The following is an 18,980-nucleotide window of genomic DNA, read 5'->3' on the forward strand; positions in this document are numbered from 1 at the left end:
CAGGAAGTAAACAAACTGATGGAGCTCTCAAAAAAAGAAAACAAGACGTTGCTAGCTTCGTGCAAGTGATACAGTTGCCATGACCGGTTGTATCATTTTACTTGTTGTACTTTCCGAAACATCCAGCTAGCTATATTGACTAAGGTAAATTTAGCAAGGGTAATTTAGCTTAAAAAGTATAGGAACGCTTGGCTAGCTACTGTAGCAAGCTAACGAAAGGAAAGGCGACCCGGCTAGCAAACTAACAGTAGCTCCCCACCATAACCAGACATCCCATCATATCAATAATATAATAGAACATGTCATCAGTTAATTGTAAAGTCAATGTGTCATTACAAAATCGTTAGATGAAGCTAGCTAAGTGGATTTTCACTTTTACATGGCAACAAGCTAGCTTAGTACAGTAGCTAGCTAGTATAACGGTAACTAGCTAGCTAGGTCCGCTCCACTGTTAATAGCCAGAGCTACTCATCTAACCTAGCACCGGTAGCTAGCTAGCTAGCCAGGCAATAATACAAATTATTCCTGCAGGTTGCAGAGAAGAAATTAGTTTATCACAGATAATAAATGAACTAGCTATGCCTGTGTTGCCAGGTAAATAATGTGAAGTGAAATGAATCTAACGTTACTTATTTTGTATTTCTTTTTGTAGACACTGAATATAAGTCATATGAAGAGCCATGTCTCACACTCAGTCCGAGACGGTTGGCCCAATTCAGTGGACCATGGCGGAGCTACTGGGTCAGAGGAGCCTACTGGGCTTTGGAGCTCTTCTGACATGGCTGATTCTCTTCCATTTACTGGTGAACGTATGGCTGCTGTGTGTCTTCACCAGTCTCCTGGTGGTCATGGGGGGCTGGCTGGGATCTCAGGCTGTCCTGGACTCCAACAGCGTTGTTCACCTAGAGAGGTTCATCACATTGGAAAGGGTCCCTCCTTCGCCTGAGAGTGAACGGCAGCTAGACCACGAGATACAGACCACCGTGCGCAAGATAATCCGAGACTTTGTGTCCTCCTGGTACTGCATAGTGTCCTCGGAGCGGGACTTTGAGGTCGAGGTGCAAAGTGCCATGTACTCCATGGCGATGGAGCTGAAGAATCGGTCAAGAAGAGTGGATAGGAAGGTCCTGACCCAGAGGGTTTTGGACCTGTGTGGCGGCCACCTTCAGAGCTACCTGAGAGCCAAAGAAGTCATGGCCGAGCTGGAGAAGCAACCGGATGGAGAGAACAGCCTCTGGAAAGCATACTCCCAGGTCTGCACACCTCACCCTGCTGTGAAGAGCTCAGCCATGGAGGTGAACTACGCCAGGGCTATTGTTGACCTGCTGCTGCATGTCCTTGTCCCTCCGCCTCACCTGGAAACCCGAACGGGAAGGTTTGTGGTCGGAGAGCTCATCACATGCAATGTCCTTCTCCCCTTCATTACGAAACTATCGGATCCAGACTGGCTGAACCTGTTAATCATTTCCGTTTTCACCAAGTCAAGTATGCAAGCCCCCAAAGCCTCAGAACCACCAAAACCACCATCACTGCCACAGCTCACTGTCTTAGAGCAGGATCAGCCCCAGCAAGACATTCAGGTCCCTTGCTCTTTACCCTTAAGGATCCTATCAGAAACACCTAACGACACAGAGGTTGCCACACCTGAGTTGGCTGCTTACGATATCATCGACTCGGCAGAGTTGTACTGCCCTCAGAATAATATAGAGGAAGAAGAGCCTAGACAGGCTAGACAGTACATTGGTATCTGCCCAATGGACTACCTGAGACCAGTCAAATCCAACCCGTTCTACCAAGAGACCGACTCAGATCTGGACTCGCCACTGACAGATTTCAAGAGGAGCTCCATGGAGTCCCTGGTTCTGATTGGTGCGGAGGAAGCGCTGTCGGACCGTTTCCGAGAGTGTGCCAAGCCCACTGACATCAGCAGCGTCATGGATCTGGAGGATGACCTCCGGGTTTACCCTGGCCTAGCCGAGGTCACTTCCTCCCCCAAAGTTGTGGTCTCTGAACAACAGGATCACCCCGACGCCTTCGCTAATGCGTTGTGCACCATGACGGAGGACGTTCCCTCGAGTGTCCGCAGCCTCCAGGACCTGGAGACGAGGGACAGCGGCACCAGTCCAGAGAGAGAGCTGCTGAGCGTGGACCTGGCGGTTGGCTGCCACTCCAACGGGCTGATGGCGTCGGTGAGCGGCCCTCTGCAGACCTCCTCCCCCATGGTGCCCCTGCCCTCCTTCAGCTTCGAGCCCCTCAGCAGCCCCGAAGGCCCGATCATCATCCAGAACCTTCGCATCCCCGGGACCATCACGGCCAAGGAGCACCGTGGCACCGGCTCGCACCCGTACACTCTCTACACGGTCAAGGTGAGTTATTATTGCAAGGTGAATCTGTTTGTTGTTTAATGTATGGAGAACAGTATGGAGAACATTCCATGTTGGTGGTTTGAATAGGCTAGGTTACATATGTGTCTATTCATAGCTATAGGCTACTGAAACACAACTTGTTCTGATCATTGATGAGGTGTGTTGGTCTTAAGGCCAGAACACTGAGTAGAGGAAAGAAAAGGTAAGTAGTGGAAATGGAAGTTTAGAGATTATTTTAGTCTATATTAATCTAGTTTGTTTTATGTTAAAACATATGTCTTTTAGTATGAAACAGCAATGGACTCTGATAACCCAGGGTCTATCCAGCCAGTTGCCTATCACACGGTCAACCGCCGATATAGTGAGTTTCTCAACCTACAGACCCGCTTGGAGGAGAAATCAGACTTGCGAAAACTCATCAAAAGTAAGTATTGTTATCTGAACAATGACAGGCGTTTTAGTTCCGTGTGTCATGTGGAACTAGACTGGGTGTCTTTCTTACAGCTTCTAACTGATCTTATTAACATGGTTTAGATGTGAAAGGACCAAAGAAAATATTTCCAGACTTGCCGTTTGGTAACATGGACAGTGACAAAGTTGAGGCCAGGAAAGGGCTGCTCGAGACTTTTCTCAAGGTTGGTGGAGGAATAACATCTTAACTCAAGCCTTGGGAATTCAAAAAAAAAATTTCTATTAGTTTTGTGCTCTGTAAACTGCATGTATTATACACTTTAATGTAATATTGCACATTGTCATATAGGCATGAGTGGACTTTATTTGGATGAATTAACATATCAGCGTTCATGACATTACACAATCAAATACAATCTTATTCATCACGTGCTTCGTAAACAACAGGTGTAGACTAACAGAAACTAAGCATTTCGCTGTTAGTCCACACCTGTTGTTACATGTGACAAAATAAAATGTGATTTGATTGTTACATGAAAACTAACACTCATGTCCCCTATTTGTCAGCAACTTTGTGCTATACCCGAAACTGCCAACAGTGAAGAAATGCAGGAGTTTCTTGCTCTTAATACAGATGCAAGAATTGCCTTTGTCAAGAAGCCGTTCATCGTAGCACACATAGACAAGGTATGTGATAGTATTGATAATCACTTTAACTAACTAGGCCTGTAGCATTAGAAACAAGGAGATGCATTACAGAAAACCTCAAAACATGGAGAGTGAGAAACTTACAGAGGCATAAATCATACCCTCCAAAACATTTTTACCTCCCCTGTAATTGGTAATGGTGAGAGGTTAGAATGTTTTTGGGGCATGATCTTCGTGCATCTGTAACTTTCTCACTTATCATTATTCACGATTCATTCCTGATTATCCGTAATCATGGTAGCGTCCACATTAATGTAGAAATGTTCAGAAACATATTCTATTCTTATTTACAGTAAAAGTGACTCCAAAATGACACAATACATGATTTACCATTCATTTCTATTAGGCACAAAATTATCTGAAATACAACCAAAACAAACTGCAAATGCATCCAACAAGTTTGTGGATTCACAAGCTTAATGTAGTCATTGCGAGCTAGGAATATGGGACCAAATACTATACTTTTTACTCAATTTAATACACTATAATGGGGGGACTAGATACATAAAGTGCGTTCATTTCTAAACGGTAAAACAGATATGTATGAAAATACTCTCAAATAAAAGGTGACATTATGTACTGTCGCTTCATATAAAACATTGGATCTCAAATCCAAAATGCTGGAATATAGAGCCAAATGAAACGTTTTTGTTTCACTGTCCAAATTCAGTAAATACGTAGGGGAGTGTAACTGTGTGAACAAATGGCTCTGTAGATTGTGGATACCTTGAAGACGGCGTTTCCTCGCTCAGAGCTACAGAGCCCTACAGAAGACATGGACGGAGATACTGAGGGAAAGCCTTCCTCGGATAAGAAAAACAAGTAAGTCAAATGAACTCCTCCTTCTGTAGAACAATACAATAAATGGTGTCTCAATAATAGAATCAGGGTTGGGAAGTAACGGAAGCTCATTAGGTAATCACATTACAAGAATGAAGTAACTGTAATCAGCCCAGATTGGATTACAGTTACATTCTTAAAATCAGCTGATTACATATTGCATTACTTCTTCTAATATCAAGATGTGGGCTGCAAGTGTTTGCCTCAAACACACATAAATGGCAGGTATTTGAAAGCTGTTCTGAGCCACACTGCTTGGAAGTCACCTTTCACCTTTCTGTTCTAATCTATTTTGAAATCTGCTTGGTTGCGTTCCTCAGAAACTTTTTTCAACCAAAAAAAGTCAGAGAACTGAATCCTGCCACATTTAATCAGGATCGTTGTGTAGAAAGGTTGTCATTGATTAGTCAATACAGTTCCACCCTGTTCACTCCCCAAGCACTGGCATGACAGACATGACAACATAGACAGTACTGTGCAGCCGTCTTCATCGACCTGGCCAAGGCTTTCGACTCTGTCAACCACCGCATTCTTATTGGCAGACTAAATAGCCTTGGTTTCTCAAATGACTGCCTCGCCTGGTTCACCAACTACTTCTCAGATAGAGTTCAGTGTGTCAAATCGGAGGGCCTGTTGTCTGGACCTATGGCAGTCTCTATGGGGGTGCCACAGGGTTCAATTCTTGGGCCGACACTTTTCTCCGTGTATATCAATGATGTCGCTCTTGCTGCTGGTGACTCTCAGATCCACCTCTACGCAGACGACACCATTTTGTATACATCTGGCCCTTCATTGGACACTGTGTTAACAAACCTCCAAACGAGCTTCAATGCCATACAACAATCCTTCAGTAGCCTCCAACTGCTCTTAAACACTAGTAAAACTAAATGCATGCTTTTCAATCGAACGCTGCTGGCACCCGCCCACCCGACTAGAATCACCACTCTCGACGGGTCTGACCTAGAGTATGTGGACAACTACAAATACCTAGGTGTCTGGTTAGACTGTAAACTCAACTTCCAGACTCACATAAAGAATCTCCAATCCAAAGTTAAATCTAGAATCGGCTTCCTATTTCGCAACAAAGCCTCCTTCACTCATGCTGCCAAACATGCCCTCGTAAAACTGACTATCCTACCGATCCTTGACTTCGGCGATGTCATTTACAAAATAGCCTCCAACACTCTACTCAGCAAATTGGATGTAGTCTATCACAGTGCCATCCGTTTTGTCTCCAAAGCCCCATACACTACCCACCACTGTGACCTGTACGCTCTTGTTGGCTGGTCCTCACTACATGTTCGTCGTCAAACCCACTGGCTCCAGGCCATCTATAAATCACTGCTAGGCAAATCCCCGCCTTATCTTAGCTCATTGGTCACCATAGCAGCACCCACCCGTAGTCTGCGCTCCAGCAGGTATATCTCACTGGTCATTCCCAAAGCCAACACCTCCTTTGGCCGCCATTCCTTCCAGTTCTCTGCTGCCAATGACTGGAACGAATTGCAAAAATCTCTGAAGCTGGAGACTCTTATCTCCCTCAATAACTTTAAGCATCAGTTGTCAGAGCACCTTACCGATCACTGCACCTGTACACAGCCCATCTGAAATTAGCCCACCCAACTACCTCATCCCTATATTGTTATTTATTTTGCTCTTTTGCACCCCAGTATCTCTATTTGCACATAATCTCTTGCACATCTAGCATTCCAGTGTTAATACTATTGTAATTATTCTGCACTATAGCCTATTTATTGCCTTACCTCCATAACTTGCTACATTTGCACACACTGTATATATATTTTCTGTTGTATTTTTGACTTTATGTTTTTTTACCCCATATGTAACTCTGTGTTGTTTTTATTGCACTGCTTTGCTTTATCTTGGCCAGGTCGCAGTTGTAAATGAGAACCTGTTCTCAACTGGTTTACCTGGTTAAATAAAGGTGAAATAAAAATAGATAAATAAAAAATCAGCTACTTAATCTGCTAAATCTCAAGTTTCAGTGGAAATGAGTACACTGAAATCTGTCTTTGAAGTCATACCAGACTGTTAAATGAAGGGACAGCCAGATATACAAATGACCATTTCCTATTTTGCTAGCCACAATCTGTTTGGTGGCTGGGTGTAGACATATAATTTCACAATCAAAGAATGAGGGTTGGAAAGCTATTCCTGGAACTTGACAGTAAAGCTGACCTTTTGCTTGAAAAACAAGAAACAAACCTGCCAATATTACTGTTTTGTCCCTCTTGAGACGCCGTATCAATAACATAGCCAGGACACTTCCTCAAAATAGTCTCAAATTAATCTAAGATAACTAAATAAATCTGTAATTAATTTGGATGTTTTTGCCTTGGAGTTCTTAGTCACGCAATTGTACATTTAGCTAAGATGTTTGGTGCAGTATTTCTCAGGTGAAAAGATTTGCATGAAAACGGGTTGTCTGTCGATGAATGACAACACTTCATTGAAGAATCGTTAGACTTCGGCTACCGAACTTCGACAAGCTTCAAGAAAACATTTTGTGTGCTCAAGCAGCCCAAAAACCTCCTGCCGAACACCAAAACAAACCAAAACGTCCCAAAATGTTGTCATAATATATGCACAAACTGTTTCGACTGGGAAGCGGTGACGGAGTTTATCAGGAAGTGTATAGGTGATGTTGTGCCCACTGTGACTATTAAAACCTACCCTAACCAGAAACTGTGGATAGACGGCAGCATTCGCGCAAATCTGAAAGCGCGAACCACCGCATTCAACCATGGCAAGGTGACTGGGAATATGGCAGAATACAAACAGTGTAGCTACTCACTCCGCAAGGCAATTAAACTGGCAAAACATCAGTATAGAGACAAAGTGGAGTTGCAATTCAACGGCTCAGACACGAGACGTATGTGGCAGGGTCTACAGACAATCACGGACTACAAAAAGAAAACCAGCCACGTCGCCGACACAGACGTCTCGCTTCCAAACAAGCTAAACACCTTCTTCACCCGCTTTGAGGATAACACAGTGCCACTGACGAGGCCCACTACCAAGGACTGTGGCCTCTCCTTCTCCATGGCCGACGTGATTAAGACATTTAAGCATGTTAACCCCCGCAAGGCTGCCTGTCCAGACGGCATCCCTAGCCACGTCCTCAGAGCATGCGCAGACCAGCTGGCTGGTGTGTTTATGGACATATTCAAACTCTCCTTTTCCCAGTCTGCTGTTCCCACAAGCTTCAAGATGGCCACCATTGTTCCTGCACCCAAGAAAGCAAAGGTAACTGAACTAAATGACTATCGCCCTGTAGCACTCACCTCTACTTTACCTGTCACCCTAGACCCACTTCAATTTGCTTACCGCCCCAATAGATCCACAGATGATGCAATTGCCATCACACTGCACACTGCCCTATCCCATCTGGACAAGAGGAATACCTATAAGAATGCTGTTCATTGACTATAGCTCAGCATTCAACACCATAGTACCCTCCAAGCTCATCATTAAGCTCGAGGCCCTGGGTCTGAACCCCGCCCTGTGCAACTGGGTCCTGGACTTCCTGACGGGCCGCCCCCAGGTGGTGAAGGTAAGAAACAACATCTCTGCTTCGCTGATCCTCAACACTGGGGCCCCACAAGGGTGCGTGCTCAGCCCCCTTCTGTACTCCCTGTTCACCCATGACTGCGTGGCCAAGCACGCCTCCAACTCAATCATCAAGTTTGCAGATGACACAACAGTAGTAGGCTTGATTACCAACAATGACGAGACTGCCTACAGGGAGGAGGTGAGGGCTCTGGGAGTGTGGTCCCAGGAAATTAACCTCTCACTCAACATCAACAAAACAAAGGAGATGATCGTGGACTTCAGGAAACAGCAGAGGGTGCACCCCCCTATCCACATCGACGGGACTACAGTGGAGAAGGTGGAAAGCTTCAAGTTCCTTGGCGTACACATCACCGACAAACTGAAATGGTCCACCCACGCAGACAGTGTGGTGAAGAAGGCGCAACAGAGCCTCTTCAACCTCAGGAGGCTGAAGAAATTTGGCTTATCACCTAAAACCCTCACAAACTTTTACAGATGCACAATTGAGAGCATCCTGTCGGGGTGTATCACCGCCTGGTACGGCAACTGCACCGCCCACAACCGCAGGGCTCTCCAGAGGGTGGTGCGGTCTGCCGAACGCATTACCGGGGGCAAACTACCCGCCCTCCAAGACACATACAGCACTCGATGTCACAGGAAGGCCAAAAATATAATCAAGGACAACAACCCCCCGAGCCACTGCCTGTTCACCCCGCTATCATCCAGAAGGCGAGGTCAGTACAGGTGCATCAAAGCTGGGACCGAGAGAATGAAAAACAGCTTCTATCTCAAGGCCATCAGACTGTTAAATAGCCATCACTAGCACATTAGAGGCTGCTGCTGCCTATTGAAATCACTGGCCACTTTAAGAAATGGAACACTAGTCACTTTAATAATGTTTACATATCTTGCACTACTCATCTCATATGTATATACTGCATTCTATTCTATAATATTATTCTGTATCTTAGTCCATGCCGCTCTGTCATTGCTTGTCCATATATGTATATTTTCTTAAATCCCATTCCTTACTTTTTTGTGTGTATTGGGTATATGTTGTGTAATTGTTAGATATTTCTGCACTGTCGGAGCTAGAAGCATTTCGCTACACCCGCTATAACATCTGCTAAACACGTGTATGTGACAAATACAATTTGATTTGATAAGCTTTAGAGAGGGAACTGATCGTTCTGCAACAAACTGACGAGGCAGATGCTGGTTTACCAAGGCGTTAATCCAAAAGTAATCAGATTACATTACTCATTTTGACTAATACAATGGATTATTTTACTAATTACTTTTATTGTCATGTAATCTGTAATTGCATTTTTCAATTAATCCGTCCAACCCTGAGGATATACACTGAGTGGACAGAACATTATGAACACCTGCTCTTTCCATGACATAGACTGACCAGGTGAATCCAGGTGAAAGCCATGATCCCTTATTGATGTCACCTATTAAATCCACTTCAATGAGTGTAGATGAAGGGGAGGAGACAGGTTTAAGAAGGATTTGAAAGCATTGAGACAATTGAGACATGGATTGTGTAAGTGTGCCATTCAGAGGGTGTAGTGTCTTTGAACAGGGTATGGTAGTAGGTGCCAGGCGCACCGGTTTGAGTGTGTCAAAAACTGTAACGCTGCTGGGTTCTTCACGCTCAACAGTTTCCCATGTGTATCAAGAATGGTCCACCACCCAAAGGACATCCAGCCAACTTGACACAACTGTGGGAAGCATTGTAGTCAACAGGGGCCAGCATCCCTGTGGAACGTTTTCGACAACTTGTAGAGCCCCATGCCCTGACGAATTGAGGCTGTTCTAAGGGCAAAAGGGAAGTGCATATATAAACTACCGTTCAAAAGTTTGGGGTCACTTAGAAATGTCCTTCGAAAGAAAAGCAATTGATTTGTCCATTAAAATATCATCAAATTGATCAGTAGTACAGTGTAGACATTGTTAATGTTGCAAACTGTCTCTAACCAGAATAGAAAGAGGAGTGGGAGGCCCCGGTGCACAACTGAGCAAGAGGACAAATACATTAGAATGTCTAGTTTGAGAAACAGATGCCTCACAGGTCCTCAACTGTCATCTTCATTAAATAGTACCCGCAAAACACCAGTCTCAACGTCAACAGTGAAGAGGCGACTCCGGGATGCTGACCTTCTAGGCAGAGTTCCAAAGAAAAAGCCATATCTCAGACTGGCCAATAAAAAGAAAAGATTAAGATGGGCAAAAGAACACAGACACTGGACAGAGGAAGATTGGAAAAAAGTGTTATGGACAGACAAATCGAAGTTTGAGGTGTTCGGATCACAAAGAAGAACATTTGTGAGACGCAGACGCAATGAAAAGATGCTGGAGGAGTGCTTGATGCCATCTGTCAAGCATGGTGGAGGCAATGTGATGGTCTGGGGGTGCTTTGGTGGTGGTAAAGTGGGAGATTTGTACAGGGTAAAAGGGATATTGAAGAAGGAAGGCTATCACTCTATTTTGCAACGCCATGCCATACCCTGTGGGCGGTGCTTGATTGGAGCCAATTTCCTCCTACAACAGGAAAATGACCCAAAGCACAGCTCCAAACTATGCAAGAACTATTTAGGGAAGAAGCAGTCAGCTGATCTCAACCCTATTGAGCTGTTGTGGGAGCAGCTTGACCATATGATACGTAAGAAGTGCCCATCAAGCCAATCCAACTTGTGGGAGGTGCTTCAGGAAGAATGGGGTGAAATCTCTTCAGATTACCTCAACACATTGACAACTAGAATGCCAAAGGTCTGCAAGGCTGTAATTGCTGCAAATGGAGGATTCTTTCACGAAAGAAAAGTTTGAAGGACACAATAATTGTCAATGACTACATTTCCTATTCAATTTGCTATATTTCCTATTCAAACTCATTTCATGTATGTTTTCATGGAAAACAAGGACATTTCTAAATGACCCCAAACTTTTGAACGGTGGTGTATGTATACAGTATTTCATGATGAAATGCACATTACATTTCTGTAAAATGTGTTGTGAAATGCATTGTTATAGAAATAAAGTTTGATTTGATTCAATCGATTGTCTTACCTGCTTTTGTGTCTGTTTTCAGGTCCCGGCTAAGGTTCTCCAGTAAAATCACCCCAGTCCTTAATGTCTCTGACATGAGGCCTAAAGTGCTATACTGCTTGGATGAGGGGAGCACAGTAAGTACTTCACTGTGCTGTGGTCTCTTGTCTACAGTGATAATTGTCGCATGAAATTCTGTTATCAGTACTTTTACTCCTTAAACCCATGAACGTTTGTCATGCTTCTCTTTTTGCAGGGGTTTAACGGCCTGTCGATAGCTGGCCTAGAGGCCTTCATCAAGGAGCAGGAACTAGCGGTGATGTGTGATGCAGAGGCTGAGAGGGAATGCAGTCCAGGCCTCACAGGAGAACTTGGAGGCTGTGGGTGCCCACAGAATAAATTACCAGGTGCATCCATTCAAGATTCTGGTAAGGACTGTGCAAGGAATGTGGATTTTTTTAGTAGTTGTGGGTGCGTAAACGTACACAATGACACCTCTCACAATATTGTTCAATTCCCCATTAGTTCAATACAGGAACTAAGTTCATACAAAAATCTTGGCTTGTGATAAAGTTCCGTTTCTGGCCCGGTTTATGAATGTGCAGTGTTTTGGAATGTGGACAGCACAGAAGGTTAAGGTCCTCTAACTGATCTTGCCTGTTCCTTCAATCTCCACACATGGAAGACTAGCAGTCTGTTGTATTTCTCCAATCCAGTGAATGGCCCTAGAAAAAAGGGTGATCTCTTTGACATCATATGTAAACTATCTCCCACGACTTGACATTGGAATGAGCATGTCCCTTTTAATTATATCAAAATTGCTGGGGCGTCCATGTTTAAAGTCTGCTCATTGTCTTGTCTGAAAGGAGACGTGTTTCAGATGTGGGCCAGACTTTCATGGTGAGCCGTCTGGCTCCCTCTCACTGACCAGACAGGTCTGAAACATCCCGTTCCAAATCTCTCATGAACATTTCAAGGGTGAAAAGTAAACAACCTGAATGCTGTGACCAGCATACCCATGCAGTACTATAATGTCGCCACTAGAGGGAAGTATTGGCAAACATTTGTTTTGGGGTATTTAAAAGAGAAATTCCTTTTTTGTCTATGCTGAGAAATCTGTCCAGGAGCAAGAGCTTACAGGTTGTGTCAATGTTTGACATTGTGTGGATCATAGGTTTTTCCTTTTTAGCAGATTCCCTCTGACAAATTTTGCCAATAATGTTGAAGACATACAGTAGATATCCAACACTTACGTGAGGCTTTAGTGTTTTGAGATTTTCATATTTCATAGCCAGAATGCTATTTTGTATTTCTGGTTGAAAACTGAGATGCAGTTGCTCTCTCTAAATGATTTTACTTTGGACCACTGCTAATGCATGGTAAAAAGTGATACATACACAAGGCTTCAAACCTAATGGTGTTTAATGTGCTTGTTTCAAGCATGTGGGCTACTTTGTAAAGTGTGTATGTGTGTGTGTGTGTGCATCCGTGTCATTTACGTGTGTGTATGTGTGTTTTGTGGTACTGTCCACAGTGGCAGAGACGGCCCTGGCTGACGTGGCCCTAGACATCATGTGTCTGCTGATGAAAGACCAGTGGAGCTGGCTGTGCACCGACAACATCCGGAAGACTATCCGGCTGCTATTTGGAACCCTCATTGACAGGTACTGTACTAATGCATGGACCATAGATATATCATTATTACTCTACTCCATTCTATCAAGTCCACCAACACTGGTTGACATCTGTCACCACTTACCAGTCAGCCACTGCCCTCCCATATCTAGTACATAAGGACTTAAGGAACCAATCATTTCAAAATGGAACTTTTCAGAAGATTGTGTGAGTGGATTTAATTTAGACTTACTGTGCACACTAACTCTTATTAGAATTAAGCAATTAGCAAAAGGCTTATGTGGATACAGTATTGTTCTAGTATTATTTTGTCAAACAAGTAAGGTCTCTTACATATCTCAAGGAGTTCTCAAAAGGGGCCAACGTTGTTGTTGTGGTTTATTCTGAACTAGAAACGGTTCTTCTGTTGTGCAAGAGCACAATCTCTGACCTCGTAAAGAATTTGCAGCTCAGCGATGTTGTGTACTTGGCTATAAGGAATGTCTGGTCAGTAGTCGGTGCCAGAGCATGTGAGTGGAGTTGAGCGGTCGGAAATCCTGCACATCGCTCCTGCGCTCCACGTCCTTTACAACCGCTCCACTAAAAACCGCTCCTTGCTCACCCAAAAAAGAACTGCATCTCCAAATTCTACTCCATTCATTCAAATCACAATTTAACCAACACCCATCAAATTTTGTGACTGCCTGGACCTATCATTTGGTTTTGAAGTATTGAAACCAAACCATATGATTTGAATGAAAAGTATTTTAATAAACAACATGAAAATGTGACTGTAAGAAGCGCTCATCATTTCAAATAGGCTGCATGTCATATTAAACAGCATATAAACACTCTAAATAGGTCAGGAGCCAGAGAGGGAGCCTAAGAAGGAACGAATGAATTATTTAGGCTATATTATTATTAGCCTATTATTTCAATTATTTCAAGGCTATAGCCTCCAAACAAATAAATGGTGAAGCATTTGCAAGTGTGACACACTAGGCTGGCATGAACATTAAGCGCGCAGCATTTAAGCAACATTTCTTTGTATTAAATTATTATAGTCTATAAATTGCGCATGTAGGCTATGACTTAGAATTAAACAAAAATAACATGAAAAATGCCTTATTAGGCCTTTGAATTCACTTTTAGAAACCCGAATTTGGCCGGTTATTTGCTGATGGGATGGTGCCTGGAGAGCAGGCCAGCAGTGGAGAATATCCTCTCCAGGCTTGCAGAGTCACTGGGGATGCTAAACACCCTTTGGGCCACTCTTGCCAGGCTGGGCAGGGATGCAGAGTTACAAAAAACAATACAAAATCTATAGGTAGGCCTAAATAACCCTATCAAAACAGAAAGCTCCTTGAAAGAGGTCATATGTCAGCAGGCCTATTGGAAAAGAAAAGGAAAGCCGCACACTTTAGGAGCTCAGATGCAATAAGTTAATATCATAATAACCAACGTTTCGACAGACAAGCTGTCTTCATCAGGGTATAATGACAAACACTGCGGGTCACTAGTTTATATAGTGTCAAAGGACACACGCAGGTGTCTGTAATCATGGCCGGGTGTGGCCTAATAGCATTGGCCAATTCACAGATAAAAACAACATACAAAAAACATGGATAGCATACGATCATAGATACAACTTGGCTACATAGGCCCACAAACATTTACAGTGAATAGCAAAATCACAATAATCACAAGAATTGCTTCAAATCAAGTATACGTTGAGACCGAAGGGAGCAAGGGTCTTTAAATTAAAGATCCAGGCAGCCTCTCGTTTTAACAATAAGTTGTCGAGGTCACCCCCTCTCCTAGGGAGGGTGACATGTTCGATGCCGATATAACGTAGGGACGAAATCGAGTGGTTCACTTCCAAAAAGTGGGCAGCGACTGGGTATGTAGAGTTTTTGCACCTAATGGTGCTACGATGCTCCGAGATTCATACTTTTAATTCGCGCTTTGTTTTACCCACATAATGTTTACCACAAGGACAAGTTATAAGATAAATAACTGCCTTAGTGGAGCACAGAATAACATCTTTGATTGGGATCTGTTTCCCTGTTTGGGGGTGTTTAAAGGATCTACATTTGTAAGTGCCATTGCATTGAGCGCAGCCGTTACACTTGTAGTTTCCATCCGGTAGAGGCGCAAATAGACGTTGTGCAGGGATATTTAGGGGTGGTAAATCAGAGTTTACCAATTGATCTCTGAGGTTTCTGCACCGTGAGAATACAACCAATGGAGGGTCCGAAAACACATTACCAATACTGTTATCGGATCTTAGAATGTGCCAATGTTTGTGAACGATTCCCTTAATTTGTTCAGAGCACTTTGAATAGCGTGCAGTTAGAATGCAAGAATGCTTCTTTTTGCGAGACTGTCCCAGAAAGAGGTCAAGTCTCGATTTGTTTAGAATTTTCTCAATGGTAGTATTAATCTGACAATTTTTGTACCCCCTCTCCTTGAATTTTCTTTGCGTCGCAGCCATATTTCGGTCGAAATCTGATTTTTTTTTTTACAAAATCTTTTGATTCGACAGAATTGGCTGTAGGGCAAACTGTTTTTCAAGGGAAGCGGGTGACAACTATCAGCCCTCAACAAACTGTTACGATCAGTAGGTTTCCTGTAAAGATCAGTGTATTGAACATTATCCTCACACAAAATCAGAAGATCAAGGAAACTGATTTGACGTGTGTCAGATTGCATAGTAAATCTCAGGTGCTCAGAACAAGAGTTAAGAAAAGCATGGAATGCCTGGAGCTGTTTTAAATCACCCCTTCATAGAACAAAAATATCATCAATGTACCGTTTCCAAATAATAATCTTAGGCAAGAAAACATTTTTGAGAGGATTGAAAATAGACTGTTTCTCAATGTAACCCACATACAAATTAGCATAGTTAGGAGCCATAGGGGATCCCATAGCAGTACCCTTCGTCTGAATAAATAAATCATTTAGAAACATGAAGTAGTTGTGTGTGAGTACTATTTCAGCCAATGTTATATAATGCACGCACTGGAAGGTAGTTCATTTGTGTCACGTTGCAGAAGAAAATGTTCCATGGCTTCAATACCGCCCTCGTGTGGAATATTCGTATATAACGACTCATTTACATTTACATTTACATCATTTAGCAGACGCTCTTATCCAGAGCGACTTACAAATTGGACTCAACATCAAAAGTAACAAGCAAGGTATTATCAGGGAGAGGATCAAGAGATTCAATAATAGAGATCATACTGCTGGTGTCCTTTACAAAGGAGGGGAGCTGTTCTGCGAAAGGTCTAACAAAAAAGTCAACAAAGGTTGATACTGCATCAATGCCCGCTACAATAGGGCGCCCTGGAGTTTTTGTAACATTCTTGAGTAATTTCAGCAAAGTATAGAAAGTGGCAATTTTAGGTGTTGAATAGACAAAAAATCATGTTATTTTTTGGTGATTTGACCAGAACTTAAATACCCATCTAGGACAGTAAAGATAGTGTTCTGAAATTGGGAAGTGGGGTCACTTCTGAGTTTCTTGTAAAAGGTGTTGTCAAGCAGTTGTCTGTGACACTCATTTACATAAACTGTACTATCCATGAGTACAACCGACCCACCCTTATCAGCAGGGCGGGTAAGAACTGACGTATCGGATTGTAAATCAAGCAAAGCTTCTTTTTCATCCTTGGGAAAATTTTGAAAAGATATGTACTCATGTTTGTCCTTAAGGAGATTACCAACATATTTTTCAACGAGTCTGCAATATGTCTCAATAGAGTGATTGCGATTGGCTGGAGGCACAAAATAACTCTTACTTCTGAAAGGAGACGGAGTATGTGCAGGTGAGCCACCTACATGTTCAGTTGAAATATCAATGATAGCCTATTGTATAGATAATTGAACGGAAATGAACAAAACTTTTAAGAGATCAGATTTTTTGTTTATAAATACTTTGCTACAATGACACACTTAGCTAGCTACCCACCTCATTCCTTTCCCGTTAGCATGTGCACGTAGTAAGTACACCACCATGCTTTCGGGAAATGTGTCTTTTCAGATTCTATAATGATTCTTTAGTTGTGGACACGACATCACCACACTCCCTCTCTTGCTCTTGGTCCTCATCTTTGTAAGTCACCTTGATTTTGCACCTGTGTGTTTTATCAGTTTCTTTATGAAAATATTTAGTGAACTCCATGACAGTAGCTAAAGCAAGGGGCTATAGCAGCACACAAGTTGACAACAAATGCATGCTGGGCCGGGCATGCCCTGAGCTTATGAAGTGAGCTCTACTGGAGCAAAATTGGAGCGGGAGAGAAGTCCGACGCTCCAGCTTTTGGGAAACTCGCTCCGTGCTCCAGTCAAATTGGGCACGCTCCGCTCCTCGCACATATGGGACAGGTATGTTGGCTCTTCTGAGGGTAATTGTTATTTTGGCGGTCAAGTAGCCTGTTACTGTGCATGCCTCGATGTGTGTCACAGTCATTTATTTGAAAGGGTAGTCTCAAGCAGGGGGAGATTTTTCTTAAATTCTCCAATGACCTTTCGCCTCTCCCCGCTGTCCGAGTCCGACACGCTCTCACTCAGGGCTAGACGCGCACACACACACACACACACACAAATCATATTTTTTACTATCCTTGTGGGGACATAAAATTCATTTCCATTCAAAATACTATTTTCCCTAACCCTAAACCTAACCCTAATTCTAACCTTATTGTAACCCTAAACCTAACCCCTAAGCTTAAAATAGCCATTGTCCTCGTGGGGATGTTGGAAATGTCCCCATGTTTTACTATCCTTGTGGGGACTTTTGGAGATTTCCGGTACCCATGAGGATAGTAATACACTCACACACACAGAGGTGGGAACACGCAGTTATAAACGTGTCTGTCATGGTCCCTTCAAATGGCTTCACAATACCATCTGTCAGGAGCTCGTATTTTAAAGGAATGTTTTTCCTTTTGCTCCGAGCCAGATGTTTTCTTCACATTTCGCAGAATCCAGTTATTTACTGGTTTACAATGATTTGGAAGAAAAGTTATTTTTTAAAATATTGAATCACTTTAGAAATCAATTCTTTCCAAGTTTCCTCAACCTGCTGTTTTATAACTGTCCACAGTGCCTCTGTACCTACAGTAGATCTATGTTATGCGATTAGTTGCTTCTGTTTCAAAACATTTTTTGTGGGAAAACTGTGATTTTGAAACAGTAAGTTCTTCTCTGCTATGATCAATAGGCCTACCAAGGTATCCTAAAGCTTGATAGACCTAATGATAGTATCTTGATAATGCATTTTATCTTAATTGACAACATTTATTTCTGGCGTCCTAAGATATTAGAAGCAGTTTGGAGAACAATGCCTGTATTCACAAAGCGTCTCAGAGTAGGAGAGCTGATCTAGGATCAGGTCCGACCTGCCCATATAATCGTATTCATTCTGATCTAAAAGGCAAAACCGATCCTATATCAGCACTAACACTCCTTCTCTGAGGTTAAGCCTAAAGGATGGTGTATAAACGCTTGACCTAGTTCCGTTCAAAATAAATATGGGTGATGCTGTGATAATGCTTAGGCTAACTTGTTTTCCTAATGAGATTTTCTCCTCTGACTCTTGCCGCTCGGACGACTTTTACGAGGGTTTCCGTTCAACAGGAGAGTCGGAAAGTATCGTATCACAGGGGCCCCTGGGCCTTGATGTGTGAGCTGAGCCTCAGCCAGACTGGGACGTGATTGGCCACGTGCAAGACCAATCCTGTTTATGAAGTAGTAGAAGCTTCCTATTCTTCATTCTAATTCTATGAGTAAAAACTGTAATACTCTTTAAGTTTAATAGAATGATTTTGATTAATTGATAAAGGTAAAGTTTGGAGGTTATTGAAATGTTGAATTTAGGCTCATTAAGCATATTTTCTTGAGTGGAAAGAAAGGTACTTCTGGTGTCATAAAGGTACCTCTGAATCTTGAATTTGATATGTTTGTTTGGCTTCCCTTCTCTGTGAATGCCTTCAGCAACAACTTCACAGAAATTCGGTCATAGACAAATATAGCTGACCCTGTAGCAGTAAAGTCAACATGCAAACAATGTTCTTGGGTTTGTATAATCTAAGTCACCTAACCCTCCCTAAAGACAGAGGGCCCTGTATTAGTGGCCCATGTGTTGTTGGTCCCCGCTATTTAAAGCATCAGTTTGTCAGCAGAGACTGTTCTCACGGTGGCAACCAGTCCTCTCTTCATCTTCTCACACGTTGCTCAGCTATGCTAACCCTACCCTAACAGACAGGCCCTAAGGACCCCCATGCCTCTGGAGATGACCGTAGAGGCAAACACATTTAGTTGAAATTCTCTCACACTTTAAATTCTCTAACAAGGGAAAGGTTAGCTAGACTTAACAGTTACTAGGCCTATAGCTTTGGCTACTGTTGACTG

General features: G+C 42.9%; 1 protein-coding gene across 1 annotated transcript in view; it reads left to right on the top strand.

Annotated features, from left to right (window-relative positions):
• The window catches only part of snx19b (sorting nexin 19b), a 38,423-nt gene continuing 19,443 nt past the window's right edge, over positions 1-18,980 (top strand). Inside the window, exons 1-9 of the mRNA XM_041877795.1 lie at positions 1-144; positions 653-2,366; positions 2,652-2,790; positions 2,901-3,001; positions 3,345-3,464; positions 4,201-4,307; positions 10,993-11,086; positions 11,206-11,377; positions 12,484-12,613. Coding sequence (XP_041733729.1) covers positions 681-2,366; positions 2,652-2,790; positions 2,901-3,001; positions 3,345-3,464; positions 4,201-4,307; positions 10,993-11,086; positions 11,206-11,377; positions 12,484-12,613 — 2,549 coding nt within the window. The 5' untranslated portion in view covers positions 1-144; positions 653-680. The remainder of the gene's footprint in view (positions 145-652; positions 2,367-2,651; positions 2,791-2,900; positions 3,002-3,344; positions 3,465-4,200; positions 4,308-10,992; positions 11,087-11,205; positions 11,378-12,483; positions 12,614-18,980) is intronic.

Source organism: Coregonus clupeaformis, chromosome 6, assembly GCF_020615455.1.
Source record: "Coregonus clupeaformis isolate EN_2021a chromosome 6, ASM2061545v1, whole genome shotgun sequence".
Lineage (NCBI taxonomy): Eukaryota > Metazoa > Chordata > Actinopteri > Salmoniformes > Salmonidae > Coregonus > Coregonus clupeaformis.